The sequence below is a fragment of the Alligator mississippiensis genome, chromosome 1 (genome assembly GCF_030867095.1).
Source record: "Alligator mississippiensis isolate rAllMis1 chromosome 1, rAllMis1, whole genome shotgun sequence".
In the NCBI taxonomy this organism is placed as follows: Eukaryota; Metazoa; Chordata; order Crocodylia; family Alligatoridae; genus Alligator; species Alligator mississippiensis.
Genome location: NC_081824.1, coordinates 292,088,070 through 292,109,871, shown reverse-complemented (window position 1 = coordinate 292,109,871; position 21,802 = coordinate 292,088,070). Strand labels below are relative to the sequence as shown.

At 43.4% G+C, this 21,802-nt stretch overlaps 1 protein-coding gene across 2 annotated transcripts; it reads left to right on the top strand.

Moving 5' to 3' along the window:
• The first annotated feature begins 95 nt into the window (after positions 1-95).
• Positions 96-21,385, top strand: TMEM50B (transmembrane protein 50B). 2 transcript variants are annotated; one of them, XM_019476452.2, is made up of 7 exons: positions 96-191; positions 8,489-8,655; positions 9,534-9,646; positions 10,530-10,597; positions 11,969-12,061; positions 14,268-14,325; positions 19,674-21,385. In XM_019476452.2, the coding sequence occupies exons 2-7, from the start codon at positions 8,557-8,559 to the stop codon at positions 19,717-19,719; spliced, it is 477 nt and encodes a 158-aa protein (XP_019331997.1). In that variant the 5' UTR covers positions 96-191; positions 8,489-8,556; the 3' UTR covers positions 19,720-21,385. The 2 variants fall into 2 exon arrangements, with proteins under 2 accessions (XP_019331997.1, XP_006259501.1); XM_006259439.4 differs by having other exon boundaries at positions 8,482-8,655.
• The last annotated feature ends 417 nt before the right edge of the window (positions 21,386-21,802 follow it).

Here is a 21,802-nt window from a genome sequence, read left to right as displayed (position 1 = left end):
GAGGTAGGGGCGGGGCAACGCTTGTCACCCCGCCCCCGCAGCCCCAGCTGTTCAATCAGAGTCATCTCTTGGCTTCCACCCGGCCATGATTCATGCCGCGCCGGCCGCCCATTGGCTGAGATGCCTGCCATTCTCTCCACCTCTGTCCGGCCGGTCTCCGGCAGCAGGAAGAGTCTTGCACAGGACAGCGGGTAGGTGCGGGCATCGGGTTCCTGGCGCGGGAGGGAAGAGTCTCGCGTGGGGGCGGCGGCCCTTCTCTCCCTCCCCTCCCCTCCCCTCGGGCTGGTGGCTGTTCCGGGGGACGCGCTCCCCCCACCCCCCACGCGCGCTGGGGGGGGCCCGCCGCAGCCCCGCCCCCCTCGGGGAGGGGGGTGGGGCCCGGGGACGCCGCAGGCTGGAAAGCGAAAGCGAAAGCGGCCGGGGGAGGGTGTCTCGGTTGTCCCGTGTGTCCTGTGCTGGGCCCGAGGGGGAGAAGGCCCGGCGGGCGGGGGGTGGTAAAGCAAGGGGTTTTGCGGTGCTTTGCCTCCGGCCTCGGTTCTTCCCTCTCCCAGCATTGTGGCCAGGACTTAATGAAATATGAAATGATGGTCTTGGACACCCCAAATGATGGTAGTTGCTAAAAAAAGATGGTCCGCTGAAAAAAAAAAATGTAAAAAAAAAAAAAAAAAAAGTATGTGAATAAGTCTTATTGACTTCCTATCGCTCACGGTAAGTTAACAGGGAGTGAGCAAGACCTGGGTCATCAGAATTGAAGCATTTCCTTTATTTTGAGGCTCAGATCAAGTATCGGTTTCCTCGAGGGCTAGGTTGAGTGTAGGGAGGGTCTCGAGTCCCGGGCTAAAGAGTCTGGGGTGGAGGGTGATTGCAGTTTCATAGTTGTTAGGGGCTGGAAGGGACCTTACAGCTCATCAGGTCCAGCCCCCTTGCACTTGGGCAGGAAAGACTGCTGGGTTCGGTGGGCATCTGAACCCGAGCCTCTGGGCTTGGGCTTGCACGTAGGATGCCTGCCAATGAGTTTGGGAGCATCTGGAGTCCCAGGGTGAGAGACTGGGACAGAGGATGCTCACTAGTTGTCACACTATATGTGGTGTTTAGGACTATTGAGTTTTGCGTGCTCAGTCAATATGGTTTTTGGACTGATTGAGTTTTGCTCAGTTAATACGACTTGGAACTGATTTGACCTGGAACACGAAATATGTTATATAAAAAAATGCTTTATTTCAAGGCAGGTAGTCATAAGAAAGTGCTGGCAGCAAACCCAAAAGAGGCTGACTTGGGTTTTGCATATGCTGCATCAACCAGTTGCCTCAAAAATCATTGTACATTTTGGGCACTTTTTCTATTATTGATCATACGTTGTACAAGGGTTGAAATTATCGTACAGATATAATAATTATTGTACACCTGGCAACACTGGCCAGGGGAAAGGCCCAGGGATGAACTGTCACCAGGTGCAGGGGAGGGTAAAGCAAGGGGCCTGCTTTGGCTTTGTGTTGCTTTCCCCCTGCCTTGGCTCTTCCCTTTGGCAGCTGGGTTAGAGCAGTTCGCAGGCAGCAGCAGGGCATGGAGTTCCCATTGGGCCACTCTGGGGAATGCCCAGAAGGGGGAGGGCAGGCACTGTGTTGCTCTTTGCTCCCATGAGAAGTGTGCTTTATTTTCTCTGGGAAATGAAGCTCCAGGGCTGGGTCCCTTGTTGGGTGCCCCAGAGGATTGGCACCTAAGGAAAACCAAACCTCCATGCACTTATCCCCATGAGCCAGGGGTGCTGTGTCCTGGCTGCTGCTGCTTAGCTGCATGTGTTTAGAGGTCATATACCCCGTGGGTCTTTGTGCTGAGGCACTGGAGAACTTTCCCAATGGTTTGTGGCAGAACTTATCCTTTGTGTGTGTGTGTGGGGGGAGGGGAAATGGAAGGGAAGGGTGGGCAAGGGCTACCAGAACTCGGGCAACCTGCCTGCAGTCTCACTGCAAGGATTTCTTAGGGTGATGTCTTGTATTGGACCAATTAAGAAATCCTTGCGTCTTGCTTTAATTTCTGGACCATTGGTGCTATAACATCACTCTTACACTACCATTCCCATTGCAAAGTATACAGGGTTCAGTGAACAGTAAGCGAGAGTCTGGGTTCTAACCAGTGCTCCCAGCTTGCCAATTATGCTCCCAGCTTGCTGATTACAGGCTCCAACACTCCCAGCTTGTAAACCTGCCAAGATAAAAACATACCTAACCATACGTCAAAGGTTTTTCTTTATATATGGCGAAGGATACTGGCCCTAAAACCTGCATGTGAATCTGAGTTATACTTGCTAATGTGATTTTTTTGGAGAAGTCTTTTAACCTTTACAGCCTTAATTTTTTTTTTAAAGGCAATAATAATAATTTGCTTCCTTCCTCATGGGGTGTTGAAAAACAAAATTCTGTTTAAGAACTGTGAATGAGTATCTCTGGTGTTTAGTTATGTGCATATACAGTAGAATTAACCAGTTTTAAAGGTAGTTGAAGCTCTAACTGGAGTCTGATGCCTGTTTTGCAGGAAAGTATGAAATCTCTTTAATTCTTGGAACCATCAGTCAGTAGTTTATAAATACAGTACTTGGTACCACCAAATTGTTGGTGCTTTCAGTCAGTATTCTGCAATACTATCTTGGTAGCCCAGGGTAGTTTTTCTAGTAGCTATATGAAGAAAGGGCAATAGAAGGAGCTCATTTACTCTCCTACAGCGACACTGAATGCTGGAGTAGATAGTGAGGATTACATTGTAGAGATACAGAATAGACACCCAAGATTAAGTTGACACTGTGAAGTCAGAACAGATATCCAAAGTTAGACTCCTGCTTTACTTGCTCTTTTTTTTTTTTTTTTGCCATCATTGGTGAATTCTCTATTACTTATTTTTTTTCATATTTATCTTCTGGTTCTGTTGAAGTAGGAAGATAGGTTAACAATTACAAACTTTTGCTCCAAAAATGTACCACCTGCTGGTATTCTTTCTGATCAGCTCACCTTAAATGCTTCACCATTTATCTGGGCTGTAAGATAAGGTTAAAACAATACACAGATTTCAGAGCCAGTACTAGGTACAAGGAAGGAATGCACTTTCTGATAAAGGGAAACAATGTGCAATGCCAGAAGATAGTTTTGCAATTTGTTAGATTTGCAGGGAGAATGAGGCAGCAGCTTTTTTGGCTTGCCTCCACTGTGACTGAAAACTAGTGGTGTGGATAGATGTTCAGGTACTTATTGTAATTTACATCTGTATGCAAATATAATGTACATGACTCCCTTCTTGTCAGCACAAAGGCAGAAAAGGATCTTGGAGTCATTATAGACTCCAAGATGAACATGGGCTGCCAATGTGGGGACTCAGTCAGGAAGGCTAGCCGCACCTTGTCATACATCCACAGATGCATCACAAGCAGGTCCAAGGAGGTGATTCTCCCCCTCTATATGACATTGGTCAGGCCACAGTTAGAGTACTGTGTCCAGTTCTGGGCGCCACACTTCAGGAGAGATGTGGACAGCATCGAGAGGGTCCAGAGGAGGGCCACTTGCATGATCGGGGGAAGCAGGGCAGGCCCTACGAGGAGAGGCTACGGGACCTGGACCTGTTCAGCCTCTACCAGAGAAGGCTGGGAGGGGATCTGGTGACCGTCTATAAACTGGCCAAGGGAGACCAGCAGACAATGGGAGAGTCCCTGTTCCCCCGAGCACTACTGGGAGTAACAAGGAATAACAGCCATAAATTGACGGAGGGTAGATTCAGGCTAGATATCAGGAAGCACTACTTCACAGTCAGGGCAGCTAGGATCTGGAACCAACTTTCAAGGGAAGTGGTGCTTGTTCCTACCCTGGGGGTCTTCAAAAGGAGGCTAGATGGACACCTTGCCGGGGTCATTTGACCCCAGCATTCTTTCTTGCCCAAGGCAGGGGGTTGGACTTGATGATCTGCTCAGGTCCCTTCCAACCCTACCAACTGTGAAACTAACTATTACATTGAGATCAGTAATGAACAGCTATGTAGCTGCCCTGGGGTATGAGACACCATGCCATGGGGCAGTAGGAAGGACAGGTATCTTGCTTGCTTGTATTTAGCAAACAGTTTATCTCTGAACGATCTTGGAGAGACATCTAAACTATGTAATTTATGCCAGTAGAATTCTGTGCCTTAGTCTTTTTGGAATATTTCCCCACCAGATTTGGTGGAGTTACCCTGGTTTAGGGGATTGTGTTATCTGTTGTCCTTTTATGATAGTGTAGGTGCTCATAGTACCTGAAGTCCCAGACTAAAGAGTCTGGGATGGAGGATGCTTGCCTGTACATTTTGGGGGCATCCAAATCCCAGGACCTCTGGGATTGGGCCTGCACATAGGATGCCTGCCAATGGATTTGGGAGCATCTGAAGTCCCAGGGTGCCTCTAGAGGCTGGGACAGAGGATACTTGCTGGTTGTAGCACCATACATAGTGGAACAGTTGCATTCTGCTCAATCGATATGATTTGGAACTGATTTGGCTAATTTGACCTGGAACACAAAATACATTAATAAAAAAATGCTTACTCTGTTCACCTCTGAATCCTAAAAAATTAAAAGGAGCCAGGCATCACTGACCTGGTGCTTAACTCTTTTTAAGTGTTTAATAATAAACATTTTTTTTTTTTTTTCAAGCATGCACTGTATAATTTCCGTTATCGTTGAAATTCTGTATTTACCCAAATCCAAAATGACTTCCAATTTAAGACTATCCCCCCACTAATAAGATTTTACACATGGAAAATTATAAATTTGTTACAATTTTCCATGTAAAGAATCTAATTAGTGGAAGGGTGTCTTAAATTCATCCCCTCATGCCATGGCTGCGGTGAGGAGCCAGGCCCCTTCCCCTTGTCCTGTGTACCTGTCCTCCACGTGCTGCCCCACTCCTCCCCCCACCCCCTTTTGCTGCTTACCCACTGCCAGGCACCTCTCTGCCATGTTCCCCACTGCTGTCTGCCCCTCACCTTTGCCTCCTGTGCTGTTCCCCCCTGTTGTCTTCTGTTGTAGCTCTGTTTCTGCTCCAGGGTGGTCAGTAACAGTGTGGCCTCAGCTTACCCCACAGCCAGATGAAAGCAGCGTTAGCTCCTGGCTGGACTGGGGCTGGAGTAGAAAATAAGGGGGTAGGGGGCAGGTGCAGAGAGGGGAGTAAGGAGTGGTAGCCAGGCTGCAGGGCAGGGGAGGGCTGTAGGTCCCTCCTCCCCTCCACTTCGTGTTGTCCCCTGCTCTCTCCCCAGCCATGTGCCTTCTCCCCTGCCAAATGAGCCATTCCAGACTGGGGCAGGCAGCAGCTCAGCCCCAGGCTTCAGCCCCAAGCCCAGGGCCAAAGCCAGAGCTAACTTGCCACATGCCATGGGCTGGTACTTGAATCCAAAGCAAGACTTTTTTTCCCCCAGCCTGATTGGGTAAGGGGGGAAAAAACCTCATCTTGGATTTGAGTAGATATGGTACTAGAGTTATGAAAGTTTTTACTAGGGTTAATGCATGCCAGTTGCTCTGATGTTATAAATCCACATAAATCTGGGTTGGAAAAATAAAGGCTATATTTTCACCTGAGTCATAGTAAAAAGCATTATGCTTTGGCCTCCTAGACTTAAAATTTAAAAAAAGAACTGACTTTATGCAAAATTTGCTCCTAAACAGATTTTTGAAGTAATCTGAAAATCTAACAGGTCACGTTTTAATGACAGAATAAACTCTCTTAATAAGCCAGTATAGTGATGAAAGTTAAAACCTCAGTTGGAAGCAGATCAGATTACCAAATGTATTGAAGCTATTTTAAATATTATGACAGTCTGACATCTCAAAAGGAAGAATTTTGCAGGCGGGATATATTGAATCGTTTCAGGAGACTAATATACGCTATAGCAAGAGAACAGTAATATTAATATTTCCTGTAATGCTTTGGCAATGTTGTTGTAAGGAAGGAGTCTGATAGCAATCTTATTTTGCGCTTATTTTTTAGAAACCTTTCAAAATTGAGCAAGTTTCTTGCTCTGAAGAGAGTGAATGGCTGGGATTGATGGCATTTGATGAAATGAGCTTGGGCTCATGAAAGCTTATGCATCTCTGATTTATAGAATAATAGTCTGTAGGTGCTTCTAGATGTTTTATCAACTTTTTTGCTTTTCAAAACATCTGCTCAAACTTTCCTTGGTTGGCATTTATTTTCATGACTCAGCATTCTAATTGTAATGTAGAATCTGATTTTCAGTTTGACAATTATTGAAAGTGTAATTGTGGTCAAAATAATGAGTTTACTAGGTGTACATGACTAAAGATAGCATAGAACAGGGGTGGCCAGCCTATGGCATGTGCCACGAGTGGTATGGGCAGCCTGTGGCATGTGGTACGTGGCAGATTGGGAAGGGGACAGGCAGCGCAGTAGGGCAGATAGGGCAGGAAGTAGAAAGTGGAGTAGCAGATCGAGCTGGGGGCAGAAAGGAGAGCAGGTCATCCAGGGGAAGGGGGTGGGAATGGCACTCATTGAGGGTACTGAGCTAATTTGTGGCACACTTGCCAAAAAGATTAGCTCCAGGAGGCGTGTGTGGAGTTCATAACCTATATATTTCTCAGTACTGTTTATTCTGGCAAAATGTAAAATTAATAATACTGTTTGCTGTTGCTGATCTTGAGAATGACATCTATCAATGAAAAAAAGTAATTGTATAAATTTCACACTTGCTGCTTGGGAAAGTTGTAAACCACAGTGAAGTGAGGCACTACGGTATTCACAGCTGAGGAGGGGGTAGGGAAAGCTGGTGAAGCTGGAACAGCCAGCTGACTGGAAAAAAGCTAATGTAGTTGATACGCCTTGCAAACCAGGAGGAGATTTGCGGTTTTGGTTTTTGAAGTGATTCACCTCCTCCCTTCCAATTGCCAGATGGGTGTAGGAGCATCTTCACATTTATCAGGTTATACATTTACTAACCATGGGGAGAAGCTCAAGGCTGGGGACAAAATTAAGAACCTCAGCATCCTTTTGCTCATCTTGGGGGGTATTTGCTATGGGAGGAAAGAAGTAATAATCATTTAAAGGGGTCATCTTTAGTACTGATATATAACTAGGAGATTTAATTCTTTTGCCAAGCAGGCATTTGGTAAATTTTCAAGCCCCAACTCTTTAACAGCTACCTTTACTGCTCTTGCGAGAGAGAAAATATTCATAGTATGCCAGTTGCATACAATATGTTTAGTGCAATTTCTGTGTCAGGATGAATTTAAAAAACCCAGGAAAACCTGGGGTTTATAGTGCTTTTAACCTTATGGGAAAGATGTATCAAACACTGTACCTTTATTGAACTTGAATATAAAGAACTTGTATGATTTCTTGGCTTTTATATATAAGCAGGCAAGGTAATGTCGCAAGAGATTTATTTCTAAATGCAAAGTATTACTGACACAGACAGTCTTGCATCATAAATATGAATAATTCATACCACACAGCTTCTAAAACTTATAAAATAATAAGAGATACAAACTTCAAAGACACTGAAGTTTACAACAAGCCAAGTGTAGGGAAGAAATCTAGATTTCACTTTTCCTTTGGATTGTGAGCAGACCTCCCTGGGAGGAATTATTGGGAGTTACCTAACTTGGCTATGTATCTTTATATATTGCTGAGGGTTGTGTAGATCCTAGTGTCAATTTATTTTGTGATAGTTATTTGTTGTATTCTTGCATACCTTTTTCTGGGCTAAACAGGCACCCCCCACTTAGCGTTCTTAATTGGTTCCTGAAAAACCGAGCATTAAGCGAAATGAGAGTTAAGCAAAACCAAAAGTATTTGACAACCCTAGATGGCAACCACAATTGTTTTCAATGACCCAAGATGGCAACCGCGACCATTATACTGAAACTTGCTGAGCGCTAAGTGAAATCAAACATCAATTTAAAATGAGCGTTATAGTGAAATAGCGCTAAGCAAAACTGCGTTAAGCAGGGGTTGCCTGTAGTACAGAGTTCTGTAGTTCTAGCCTAAATCATAGTTCATGCATTGTGCATCGCTGCAGGTAAGAGCCAAATCTTGGACCCCAATAAGTACTTAAAGCTGAATTTTGGATATATACCTGTATTTTTTTAAAACCACATTTTTACTTGTGAAGCAGTGTGTTAATTTTGAAATTATGATCGACTGCAACCGTTTATGGACTGCTTCAGTGCTTTCCATAATATCTGGAGTTCTAGACTAAAACTGGGATCAGGATTTTAACCTAATGAATGTTCTCCTCTGAAGACCAATTAAAATTAATCTGAAGTCATTCTTCAGTGTTTGGATTGGGAGGTTCATTTGGTTTTTTGTTTAGGTTGGTCTTGTGTAACCTAAATTTGACCAAACTTGTTTGGAGAAAGGACACTTTTTCAAGCTTTCTGCTATTAGCAAATGTGTCAACAAATTTTTTTAGTAATAAAAAAGTGATGATACTCCTAAACTTGTTGGCCATGTTTTAAGTATTTAGGACTCCATGATTAATGAAAAATTCATGAAAGAGTACTGATAAGGAAGAAAAACCTAAGCATTAAAGCCATGGCAGGATTCCTGGACAATTTCCGATGGCCAGAATGCGAGTGCATCGATTGGAGCGAAAGAAGAAATACAGTTGCTTCAGTGGTTGCAGGTGTCTTGGTAGGTATTTGTATAAAAAGAGAACGAGCCCAGATTTGTCAGTATGACTAATGAGGCAATGGTGCTTTTTTTTACATTTTTATTTTCAAAACTTCCTAAATCAAATCTGCTAAACTTTAGTGCTAATTGTGTTTTTTTTAAAACAATGTGTTTCTTCATTATTTTTGTATGTTCATTATTTAGTAAAAGCTTTACCACTTACCTGGATTTGCTAAATTTTTGTTATAGTTTTTGCTGGTGGGGAGCGTTGGCTCAAATTGCTGGAAGGTATTTAGCACAGTGGTGTTCATGGTTTTGGCCTGCAAGCCAAATGAATGGTACAGGGTTTGTCCACAGGCCAGATTGGGCCCTGTGTTGCCCCCATAAACTGGGATCAGGCTCTGGGGGCCCATGTTGCCCTACCCACCTGATTGATTGCATAGGGCCACAGCCTGTGGGGATCCTCAGATCCATAGGAGCCCTGGAGGCTGGATAGCATGGTACCAGGAGCCAGAGGTTGAACACTCCTGATCTAGCATAATAAGATAAAATCATATTTTATCTAGCTAGATCATGTATAGATTGAGAACTTGAGTTCTGCCTTTCAGAATAGACTAAGCCGTATGTTTTCTTTCAATTTTTATGAAAAACAAGTGTCTAATACCAGATACTGCTTTGGAAACATCAATATTGAAGGTTTACTCAAGTTCCTAGTTTTATAGAACATATATCTATATATCTTTCAAGGAATTTTAGAATCTGATGCTTAGCTAAAGAAAGGTATACTTATGAACTAGATTAGTGGTATGTAAAGGATTGAATTTTTAGCATGCTATCTTGTCTGTCTGGACATCTTTCTATTTTCACAATACTGTGTGATAATTTCATTGTCACTCTAGTTTTTCACAGGCTGGTGGATAATGATAGATGCTGCAGTAGTATACCCTAAGCCAGAACAAATGAACCATGCCTTCCATACCTGTGGAGTGTTTTCTACACTTGCCTTCTTCATGTAAGAGAGCATTTTAATTGCTTATTAATATATTTTTAAAGCAACAGTTTAACCAACATATACAAGGTGTTCAAACTTTGGATTGTCAAGAATTTTTTTTCTGGATAATTCAGAGGTCTGTTTGTATATAATATATTTATGTATTTGTTTGTTCTTTATCTAGTAGAAGTGAATTTATTTTTTCCAGAGTTTTAAAATTTGAATTCTTCAAAACTGATGTGCATCTTGGCTCAGTATAAGGAACCAGCCATTTCTTTTATACAAGTGATTCTCTGTCACTAGTATCTGGATTCCTTGAACAAAACTCCCACCGTAACGTTCAGTAACTCATATTAACACAAATTGGGAACAATTTTTTTTTCTACAGCTTTTTTGGGGGGAGGAGGGGGCAGGGATTTCGAGAAGGGGAGTCCTAAAACTCCTGTAAATGGCACTGGCTTTTTCAGTATAAAAGGGTTACATTAGAGATATACAATTAGTCAGAGAATGTACTTTTTAGTGTTGTCTTTGTCACCTTATCACTCTTTGGGGTGCCTTTTTATATCATATTCTTGTTATATCATATAGAATTAAGTTTTCAGTAAAGCATTTCACTGTTCCCAAGCTCATATCCTACAGGTTGTAGGAGAACAGACTTCTATCTCCGGGTGGTCCCTGTTGACTTAATTGAAATTCTGCTTGAATGTAGAGATTCTGCCCTGTGGAGCTAATTGCAAGATGAACTAAATGAAGATCTTGCATCTAGTCTGTGGCTAGAAGGGAATGACATAACAAGTAACTTTCTCAGGATGTTTTCAGAAGCTTTATTTATGTTTAAAATTTTTCTTAAGGTTTTACTAACATTTAAAAATCTCTTACTTGAGTTTTATTGTTTTTGTTCCAGGATAAATGCTGTCTCAAATGCACAGGTGAGGGGAGACAGCTATGGTGATGGGTGTCTAGGAAGAACAGGTAAATGAGTGTAGTTTGAAAGGTTGGCTGGATTATTTAATCTCTTTTAAAATGCCCACTTAAATTAATTAAAAAATATAATTGATTTAATAAAAATGTCATAATTTTTTTCCTTAAGTTAAAAAAAAAAAATCTTCTGTCCGAGATGCACTTTTTTTGGTCCTGTCCTGCCCCCTTGTGTCCCCCTTTGCTTTCTCCCAGTTCTTGAGATTTAAAACAAATTTGGAACTTCTTACTAAAGGTGACATCCAGAAAAATCTCAATTCAGTGAATTAATTACTGGGATGTCTGGTGTGGACATTGAGGAATGAAATCCCTGTGTTCTACCTAAGACAGTCCTGAGAAGAGAGGGGGAGGGCCTGCAATCTTTCTGAATCTTCCTCTAGGTTATGGATTGGAAGAATAGCTCTTGTTCTGACATGCTGCCCATAAGATGGTTTCTGTGGATCTGTCAGCAGCTGTCCTGTTCTTCTCAGATGTTTCCCTTTGCGCTGTGTTTTTTGGAGCCTGCGGGGAAACTCATTTGAGGGATGTAGAAACTGCTCCTCCTGAGCCTTCTATATCACTTGCTTTTGTAGCCACTCTTTCCTGTGACAAGGGAGGGCCCTGGTGGTGTGCATATATGGGTTTTAACTTTACTTTGTACATGATTTTCTCTATCTTTATGTAGAGTAACTTTAAAAATAGCTGCCACCAAGTCAAAGGTCTCTCACTTCTCTACCAAGTCACAATGTTGGCTTCTCTGGATGGAGGGGAAACTGCTTGTAAACATTGTACTACTGAGGTGATCAACCATCTTGTAATAGCTTTATATTTTTTCTGTCAAAAGATAGTCTCATTGTCTGGAGGTTTGTTTGATTTTTTTTTTGGAAAGTGGAGAGAATGTGGTGACTCAGTGTATGAGGTGCAGTGACCAGAAGGATTCTTGTTAGCCCCATGCCAATTTCCTTGAAAATGTAATGTGGCAGTAATTCATGTTGTCTTTTTCTGTTGGAACTCCACTCCTACCCCATGAGTTCTGCTAGATGCAGAATCGAATTGGGAGTTCTTGGTAATATAACTCCACCTGGAGATGCAGTGCTAGAAGATGGGGATCCCTGTTGCACCTAGAGTGATTATAAAGACACAAAACCTTCCCACAGGGGACTTTGAACTCTTGTGAATAACTGACAGTCACTCTTATCTTGGAAAAATCCCTTCTTCTATAGGGGGAAGGCACACAACAAGTTTTCCATCCCCAGGGAGGATGATGTGTTAGAAAGTCTGCAAGGGTATTCTTATGGACTGATCTGAGTATTGTCTTCTATGGCGCATCATCTAATCTAATGAATTATGCAAGAAAACATTTTTATGCTTTTAATATTTTTTCAGGTGCTCGTGTCTGGCTCTTTATTGGTTTCATGCTGATGTTTGGTTCACTTATTGCTTCAATGTGGATCCTTTTTGGAGCATATGTTACACAAAGTAAGTGTAGTTCTTCATTATGTTTTAGCGGAGAGAAAGGAACAGTTCCAAAATAGGAACAAAAAAATATTTTTTAAACAGTGCAGAATGTTCTACTCCAGTTAGTACTGTTGATTTTATTTGGTAATGAGGGTGAAATTTGCCAGCATATCTGTTCAGCTGATGTTACTTGAAATTTTTGCAAGTTCACAGTATAAGAAGAGCCATGCTTGGGTGTGCTGACTGAAAATTATACTGTGCATATTCCTGAGACCTTCCTTATCAGCTGGAAGGCAGGAAATCCAAAATTTCTAATTGCAGACATGTAGCACTCTTGTAAGAGCTGAATTCTTCCTCTGGGTTTATGACTAGGATGACCACGTGTTTTGTTTTTGCTGGGACAGTCCCATTTCAAACACACGTCCTAGTTTGGTCAAATTAGTGCCTTTGTTTTGTTTTCAGAGCAACACCTGGGACTGGTATTTTAAAACTAGACTGTCTTGCCTTTGTGCTCTCCCTGCTCCCAACCAGAGCTCAGAGACAGCTGAACATGCTGGAGAAGCGGGGGCCAGGGTGAGAGTGGAATGCCCTGTTTTGAGACTAGGGAACATGGTCATCCTATTTATGACCCTTCTTATATTGGCACGTGTGGTCACTATGGTTGCTGGCAGACATTTAAGTCCCATGATTGGGGTTTGAGGAATTTTATGCCCCATTTCCCAAATTGCATAATCTGCCCTGCATTCTGGGAATGGGGCATAAAATTCTTCAAACCCCAATTGTCATTGTCAACTGCCAGTGTTGGGAAACACCTGCAGCTGGGGAGTAGGAACCTCCTAACTCCCCAGCTGCTAGGGAGCCAGGAACTTCCCCCTCCCCAGGTGCTGCTTCCAGGGGCATCTGAGAATGTAAAAAAAATCAGGCATGCAGCTCCCAACTGCACACCCACTTTTTAAGGGTCTGGCATGTTATGAGCCCAAGTTCCCTGGGCACTGTAAGGCTGACACTGGGGAGAGGCTCCCTGATATTAGGCTCCCAGTGCACCTCATGGTATAGCTTAGGGTTGGGAAGGAAAACTGCCCTTTTTCCCCACAGCCAATTAAAAAGGTATCTGAGCAAGCAGTAGAGGATGGGAAAGTTTCCTCATCCCCAGTTGCTAGCACCAGCTGGCTTTCTAAGCAGGCAAATGGAACTGGGGTTGAGGGAGCTTTCCCATTGCCTGCTGCTTATGTTGGGTGCCTCTTTAAAACTGCTCATGGAACTGAGGATGGGAAAAGCAATCGCATCCCCAGCTGTGCCTGGCATCCTCCAGGGGTAGAGCAGGGAGTAGCTAGGTTTGAGACCTGGACCTGCCCCCAGCCTGATTCCCACTAATTGGGCAGGGGGCAGCTTTTGTGTCTGTCCCCAGGGTGGTCCAGTGCTGAATCCTGATTCACAGCTTAGAGTTGGCATTCAGCACTGGCAGCCCTGGTCCTGGTTTGGACTCAGGTAGTCCCCTGTCCAATCCTCAAGATTAGGCAGGGGAAGCTGTGTGCCAGATCATGGAGCTGCCCCATGCCCTGAAGCTTGCTGGGACCTGGCACCTTAAAGCGCTTTAAAAGTCAGGGGCTGCAGGGCAAGGCTCTTTAAGATGCCAGATCCTGGCAAGCCTTCATCATTGTCTGTATCAGGATCAGGCTGATGCAGACAGTGCATCCAGCCTCCAGTCAGGTCCTGGATGTGGGGCTGCCCAGACCCTGATGCTGACAATCAGCTGATAGTCAACATCAGGATGAGAGGGCACACAACACATTCAATTTATGGCGCTGTATAAACCAGGCGCAAATCTTACATAGTTTTTGAGTAACATCGTGGTGGCCTTTTTATGATGCCATGACTTTGAACATATTCCTTGTTGCTGTTTATGGCACAGTTAACAAGGTATTCATGCCAGAAATATAACATGTGCCAGGGACCTAAAGGATTGAATATATTTAACTTAGAATTGTGTAAATACCAGAAGACAGCAGTATCAAATCCAGGCTATATATTGGGCCCCTTTAACTACATTAAAAATATTACAAAGCTACAATAATCTGTCAACACCAGTAAGATTGAGAAATTTTATATTCTTCCAAAGCAATAATTTGAGTCCGTCCAGACAGTAACATCCTGAATAAAGTATTAAAATATACTTTTATAATACAGAAGAATTTCATACTATTTATTGCACTCTTGTATTTTTCAGACATTAATGTATACCCAGGACTAGCTGTGTTTTTTCAAAATGCGTTGATATTTTTCAGGTAAGGACCTTTGTGTATCTTTTATGCTTAAAAATGTCAAAACTGTGTTGGAGTGGCTTATTCTACCCACAGTTCTCTTATGAAGGAGATAACCCACAACTGGGTTCATGACAAATAAAGTCTATTTCTGCTGCACGCAATAGATGAGGTTTACTCTGTTTAAAGGAGTAAAAGCATTTCTGTTTTTATACAATTAAACACTATTGGAAAATGATTGTTAAATAGCAGCTTCTGCTTTTTAAATATTAGGAGCCTGAAGTATGGCTCTGAGGTATCTAATCATTTAAGTCACCTGGGGAGTGTGCAGCTGTGAGGCTGGCCAGAGAGCAGGACAGAGCTGGGGGTGGCAGCCGGAGGGCTGACTCCCCACCCCTCTGCACTTCTGGGGAACAGAGGAATGGGAGAGCATGTGCCCCCTGCCTCCCCCAGATTTGTTTATGGGGCAGGGATAAATGAGGGCTATCCACTGTGGGCTTGGGGCTCTGTGCTCTTCTGCCCTCCATCTGGGGACCTCTGCAGCCCAGCAGGTGGGATCTGGCACAGGAGGCTGGAGTGGGGTGGGGAGCATAGATGCTGCCGCCACAGTTGCCACTAAGAGCCCTGTGCCATCCACGCTGCCATGGCAAGATACCCCCCCGTCTGCCTGGCAGCAACAAGGGGCAGAACTCTGCACTGCTGCTGCTCCTGGGCAGACAGGGGGTGCCTCGCCATAGTGGCGCAGCTGTCATGGGGCTCCTGGCAATGGCGGCAGCAACAAGCCTCCCATCCCCCCTGCTGGGTTGCAGAGGCCTCTGGGGGAGGGCAGCAGGGTGGGGAGCCCCATGGGCTCTGCTCTGGCCATGCCACACACAGGCAGGGGGGACGGCCTTTGTGCTGCACTCCAGCCACAGCAGCTGCCATCTCCCACATGTGACAGCTGGGGTTTAGGTGCTGGTGGGGTAGGCAGGGGGCTGCTGGCCCTGATCCTGTAGCCCTGGCAGCTGGGGCTCTCTGTGGAAATGGGGAGGGTGGGGGGCTGCAGGTTGGGAGTGAGGGGCACCAGCAGGACTGGGGGCGGGGACTGGGTTGGGAGTAGGTGGCACTGGTGGGGTCAGAAGGCTGTGGGTTGGAGTGAGGGGCACTGGCATGGGAAGGGACAGGACACCAGTATATCAGGGCTGCTCAGCACCACAAAGCAGCATGAGGACAGTTGCAGTGGGACCCATGTCTTGGTGAGTGAAGGGGGCAGGGGGAGCTCTGATTTTTCCATGATGATAAACTCAAAATGAAACATCAAAATGTATAGATATTTATTACAATTGGTCAATAAGTACATGATTTTGCAATTTATACTGTTAAAGTTAATTAATTTTCTTATTATTTCACTCTAAGGTCATTCTGTTCTTTTTATATGATACTCTGCTCCTTCCCCTGTATTGACAGTAGGCCTGTGCAAGGTGGCTAGTATTCGCTTTAGATTCAGCCAATTCGGGGAACAGTGATGGGATTTGCTGATTTGAATCACTGTCCTGAATCAAATCTCTGAATCGCACAGACCCCATCCCTTATCTGCTCTCCATGGCTGCCCCACCCACTCCAGGTCCCAGCTCTTTGGGGGGGGAAAAAAAAAAAAGCCTGCACTCACCGACTGCTGCCAGGCAGGTGGGTGTCCCCCCCCCCCCCCAAGTGCCCCACGCCATATTGGGGGGCTCTGCCATGAGCTCCCCGGCCCCCGCCTGCCCCAGCTCTGGCCCTTTAAAAAACCCTGGAGTCACTGGCTGCTTCCAGGCAGGGAGGCAATCCCCGCTACCCTGTGCTGTGTGGAGGGCGCTCCCACAAGTCGCTAGAAGACTCAAGGCTGCTGAAGCAGCTGGTGAGTTTGGGTTTTGTTTTGTTTTTTAAGGGCTGGGAGCTGTGGCGGGCAGGGCAGCCATGGAGGGGAGGGGTGGTGGTAGGGGCTGGGAGAGCAGGTGGGGGTTGGCAGAGCCCCCCACGCAGCACGGGGCAGTGGGAGCAGCAGGGATCACCCCCTGCCTGGCAGCAGCTGGTGAGTAAGAGCTTTTTTTTTTAAACAGCCAGGAGCTGAGGTCAGGCAGGGCAGCCATGGAGGAGCTGTGGGAGTGGGCGGGGGCCAGGGGTGCTCAGGAGGGCTGGGGGAGCAGGCAGGGGGTGGGGCCTGGTAGGGGTGCCCCCATGATCCCCTCCCCACTCCTTCAGCATGGAGTCTGGGTCCAGCTTCCTGCTGCAGCAAGCCTGAATCGCCAAAGCTCTCCGAATCTTTTCCCAGTCGATTCGGAGAGCTTCAAATTGATTCAGACCTTTACATTAGTCCCGGTTTGATTCGGATTCGGAGATTCAGGTACCGAATTGGGCCGAATCTCCTCCGAATGGAATCGGCACCCGAAGCTTCACACAGCCCTAACTGACAGCTGCCTTCCAACTTTGTCATATAACAGAGTTCAACTTTTTGTGCCAGGGTTGCTTTTTTTTTTTTTTTTTCTCATTATCAGTCTGAAGACCAGTCCTAGAGGGACTCCACTAGTAGCCTCCCTCTAGCCTGATAGTTCTTCCAACACTACTTTATTCAGTTTCTTACCTGCCTTGTAGTTCTTTACTAATCTCTGCCTTCTGCATGCAGCCAAGTTTTCCATATTATATGTTTTACTGAAGTCCAGACAGATTCCATCCACAGTATTTTATTCATCTAAAAATCTATTATCTATTAAGGAAAGCTAGCTTTAGTCTGGTCTCATCTGCCTTAAGTAAATTCGGGTCACACTTCTTCCCATTTTTCTATTTTCCTCCATGTCATCAAATATTTTTTTTCCTTCAAAAGTTGTTCTAAAGCCTTATATACTACTAGGCTTCTTACTGCCTCTAAATTTTTCCCCTTAAGTACAGGCACAACACTTTGTTGTTCTTTACTTAGTCTATTTGGTGTGGCACTATATAATCAAAGATCCTTGCTAGCAGACCTGTGACTTCAGTACTTTAAGGATGAGGTTAACCTGTTTCTCCTTGCCCTAAACTTGAGTGCATTTTGCTTTTGAGCCTTTTCCTTTTCCTTTAGTTGTGGTAACTTCCGTTTCTGCACCTCTAATTTGCCATCCTGTTTCTGTCTTTATTTTTCCACATTATTTTTTTTCTCATTGAAAACTGAGGAATATTCACTCAGTTTCAGGGTCATATCCGAATTACTTAAATCTGTCTCTCCTCACTGCATAACACCACTTCTGTCCCTGTTCTCTTAATACAGGCAAACTCTCTTAATTTTCTTTGCCATATCTAATTCCATTCAATGTTGGCAGTTGTTTTCTTGCACTTTTATGTAAAGAAATTAACTCCTACACCTGAAAGTCCCAATGACTTCACTGGCTATTAACATTAAGTGGCACCTATACATGTGCTGGACATTTGATCTGATGCATGCTAATTAATCGAGTCTGCTGGAACATGCTCCAGCAGCCTCCGTGTCATGTGTATTCAGCATCCCTATGCTTCAGAATCATGGCAGGGATGCTTTTAACTAAAGCTCGTTGAACAAGCTTTAGTTAAAGTGCCCCTGCCACCATTTTGAAGCTTAGGGTGCTAAATACATGCGACTCTGCGGGCGCTTTAATTCGAGCGGTTCTTGGAGTCACTAAAGCACCCTCCTTCCACCCTGGAGCACATGTAAAGATGCCCAAAGATATCTCACCAAGTAAGACTGAGGTGAGGAGGGAATCTTTATCAGCTCCCTGCACACTTCACTGGAACCTCTTAACAACCTTCCCCAAAGCATTTGTTTTATCCAAGTTTCCCCTTACTGATATTTATGACATCACTAATGGTCAATGTTACCCATCAGCTTTCTTTTCTCTCTCTCAAGTTAACTATCCTTCAGTAGCTTTATATGAGTTAAAACTGCTGTTTCTCACTGTGTTCCCTAGATCTGGCTTTCTATCTTAGGCCAGTCATTTCAGCCCTCCCATTTGTCTATATACTCTTTGCAGTAGCATACAGCTAGCTAGATATGAGGTAGGTGCAGTATTCAAGGAATATAGCACTTGCCATATGGGAGACCAGCAAGTTCTCAGTCTACACTCTTTAGAAAAGTTGTTGTTTTATGAATATATTATCCCTTTTCACTCATTTCCTTTCCAAGGCAAGCAGTCTTAATCTTTTGAGTCTACATAATTGAATTTTATTACCTGTTTTCTGACCCCTTGTGATTCTACACTTGCAGTTGTGAGAGAAGATGACCAATAGTGCACATGGTATTCTGGAGGAGGTTGCACAATTTATTTACATAGTCATTATCATCTTCATGGGTAAACAGGCATCTTTCCCTTCTATAACTAACAATTTGGTTGTTTTTGGCTTGCAGCTGCTCCCTGAGAAGAGATTTGTTATTCCCTCTATGGGACTCTTTCCTGAGTTGCTAGTTAGTTTGAAACCCTGTAAAGGGAGTATGCAGTGTCTAAATTTTTCCCTCTGGCATACATTACTCCATGCCAGATAAAATTCAGGCTGAATATTGTTGCTTCTTCACCTTGCTTAGCTCTCTCTGAAGTCCTTCATAATTTTCTAGTCCTGAGTAAGACAAATAATTGAGCTGCAAATTTGGCTGCCTGACTGATTACACCCTAGTACATTTTTAATAATATATTTAAACTTTGGACTTGGTCCAGCATCTTGGGGCATCCTGCTGCTAGTGGTCAATTGTCATCATGACGAAAGACTTATTTCCTACTATTTTTTGCTTTCTTTCCTCTAGCCAGGTTTTGATTTACACAGTACTTCCTGTTAACTTGTAAATATTTTAGTGGCTTCTTATGCAAAACCTTGTCAAAGGCACACTGGAATTCTGAAATGTCATTTGGTTCCCCTTTGTCCAGAAATGTCATGCTATGTTCAAAGAGTTCCAAGCCTGAAAGATTTTTCGTTTTAGAAACTGTGATGGTCAAATTCTATATTGAATTGTTCCATTTGGGTCCAAATGGGAGGCTGGCTGGTCCAGAATTCCATTGATTGTCTCTACAATCTTTATATAACATTTGTTACCCTTCAATTCTCTGGAATAAGGGCTGTTTTACATATTAGGTTACCAATTTAGCCATTTTATAGTTGAGCAGCAGTACTTTTGGAGGTTTGCACTCCCCTACAGCTTCAGCCAGAGCATATTTATCCAGGAAAGCACAGTGAATGGAATGTATATAAAACCAATTCTGAAATTGGCTAAGTATAACCCAACACCCTCTGATAAAGCAGCAACATTTGCATTGCATTTCCTCCCACATGAAGTGCAAAACTTAACTTGACTTTAAAATATCCTAGGCTTCATTGTAACCTTTCCAAATTATATGCAAGGTTTTATTTTGTTTTTACAGTACTCTGATCTACAAATTTGGAAGAACAGAAGAATTATGGGGATGAAAAATCAGAGCAAGTGTTCACTCCACCCGCCTCTCCCTCCCCCCAGTCACACACACCTTATTATTCTGTTCGTAGATATTTTTGTTTTGGTGGATTTTACATTACACATTCGGGGTTTTGGGTCTTGTTTTCTTGAAGCTGAATGAACCAGGACTTTAAAAAAAAAAAAGTCTCCTCTTGAAAGTTTCTATAATGATTTCCCTTCTTTTTTCCTGGAACAAGATTGTGAATATGTACATATTACATGGCTTGGTATGTATATATCTTAGTAAATGCTACATTTTCTTAATGTTGAAGTCTGCAGGTTTATTTCTACTCGCATACAGGCTTGCGTTCCCACTTTAAGACTCCGTGTTGCAAGCCCTTGCACGTGTAAGGCAGACTTCAGTGGAACTGCTCAAATACGAGTTGGCAGGGTCAAGCCTTGTAAAACTGGCCATTACTTGTATGCGTAGGAAGGCTGCAACTGACTTGCAAGCTATGCGTTAATATGGCCTTCCGAGCCTTTAAGCTGAGCTTACATTTGGCTAAGAGGATAAAGTCTTGATATGATACTGGATTAAGTGTGAGGTGAGGTTTTAAGAAAAATGCATATAAATGGTTTGAAAAAAGCATCACAGTAGCTTTTAAATTTTTATGGTGACATGTTTTTAACAGGGCCATATTAGGGACCACGCATGACAAATCAAATGTTTTTAATTCTCAGTTACTATAGCACAATAAATTTAATGGCAGCATGGTTCTTGTAAGCGTTCATGCTAATGTTCAGTGTAATTTCTTGAACACTGAGTAGCATTGCTGTATTTATCATTATACAATAAATTTTAATTCAACTGAAGCCAATATACTTGCATCATACCTAAGAGTAGATGAAAGACTATGAGCACCAAAATGCCGGAGTTACAACAATGTAGTTTTCTTCAGGTGCAATCTGATAAAATGGACCTAGTCATTCAGTTGCCTCTATCTCAAGGACTTAAGTAGAGCCTCATATGTTCATTCAGGGATAGAGCAAAAAAGGGCATTGCTACTGTGCTTATTGCTACTGTGCCTTATGGCTAGCTGTTTTCTATGCGGACTTTAGGCTGAGTTGTCCTTGCAGAACTCCGCTTTGAGAGGCTTTCTCAGACTCTGAGCCTGTTTCGAAAGGACAGAGAGAAAATGTATCTATAACCATTTGAAAGTCAGTGTTCCAGGTGGGGAACACAAAAAGGGAGAATCTGCTATTTCTATAGCTTTGGGCTGATTTTGTTTATGTACCTCTGATAATTTTGGTGACAAATTTGACATCCTTGTCTTAACTGACTCAGAAACACGTAGAATTGGTAAGACTAGTTTCCTTCAAGGCTTTTATATAGCAAGCTCACCACATAGATAGTATTAAAATAACTTTCCAGACAGTGTGAGAAACAGCCATGTCTATGGCTACTGTTTTCTGTTAGTAATATAACTTCTTTCCACTCTGTTCCTTTCTGGGAATCTTTCCAATGGACAGAATATGAAGCAACACTGTAGCTGAGAACTGTGCTATCCATAGACTTGTTTCCAACCTGATTTCTTCATCATAAATCCTGAGTTGCATCTGCTACATTCACCAGTGTTAAATGTGGTATTGTACAGATTTGCGTAATTGTAAGTTCAAAATTAAATAAATTTCTTGACTTACCTTTACTGTAAAGTGTTCTTAAGATGTAAACACCACCAAATTAAAACAACAGCATCTGTCCTGTAAACATGGCAGATTTACTCCTTATGAACAAAGACTAAAGCAAGGTATTTTCCGTGTTGTTTTGGCTTCTCAAGCATATTGTTTGAAGTGTAGGTAGCATAGCAGAATTGCAGAAGACCTGCTGTCTGCATCCAGGAGCTACTAGAAAGCTTCAGTGTGGAAAGTGTCTAGACTAATAGTGAATTCTCAATTATATTTCAGTTGCGAAAGAGTAGAACAATGAAGTGGTGATTTGTATATATCCCAGCTAGAAAGACACGGAATAGAATACTGGCATAGGGACAGCCCTGCAGAAATCTTTCCAGTGTGTTCAGCTCCTGTGCCCAACTCGCTCGGTACGGTCTGTTCTGCACG

Bases quoted from the DNA above. Each gene is read 5' to 3' on its own strand.
- TMEM50B (XM_019476452.2), top strand. From the start codon at position 8,557: ATGGCAGGATTCCTGGACAATTTCCGATGGCCAGAATGCGAGTGCATC. The intron at 9,647-10,529 runs GTAAGAGAGCAT...TTTTTGTTCCAG, and splicing joins TCTACACTTGCCTTCTTCAT to GATAAATGCTGTCTCAAATG. The intron at 10,598-11,968 runs GTAAATGAGTGT...ATATTTTTTCAG, and splicing joins TGGGTGTCTAGGAAGAACAG to GTGCTCGTGTCTGGCTCTTT.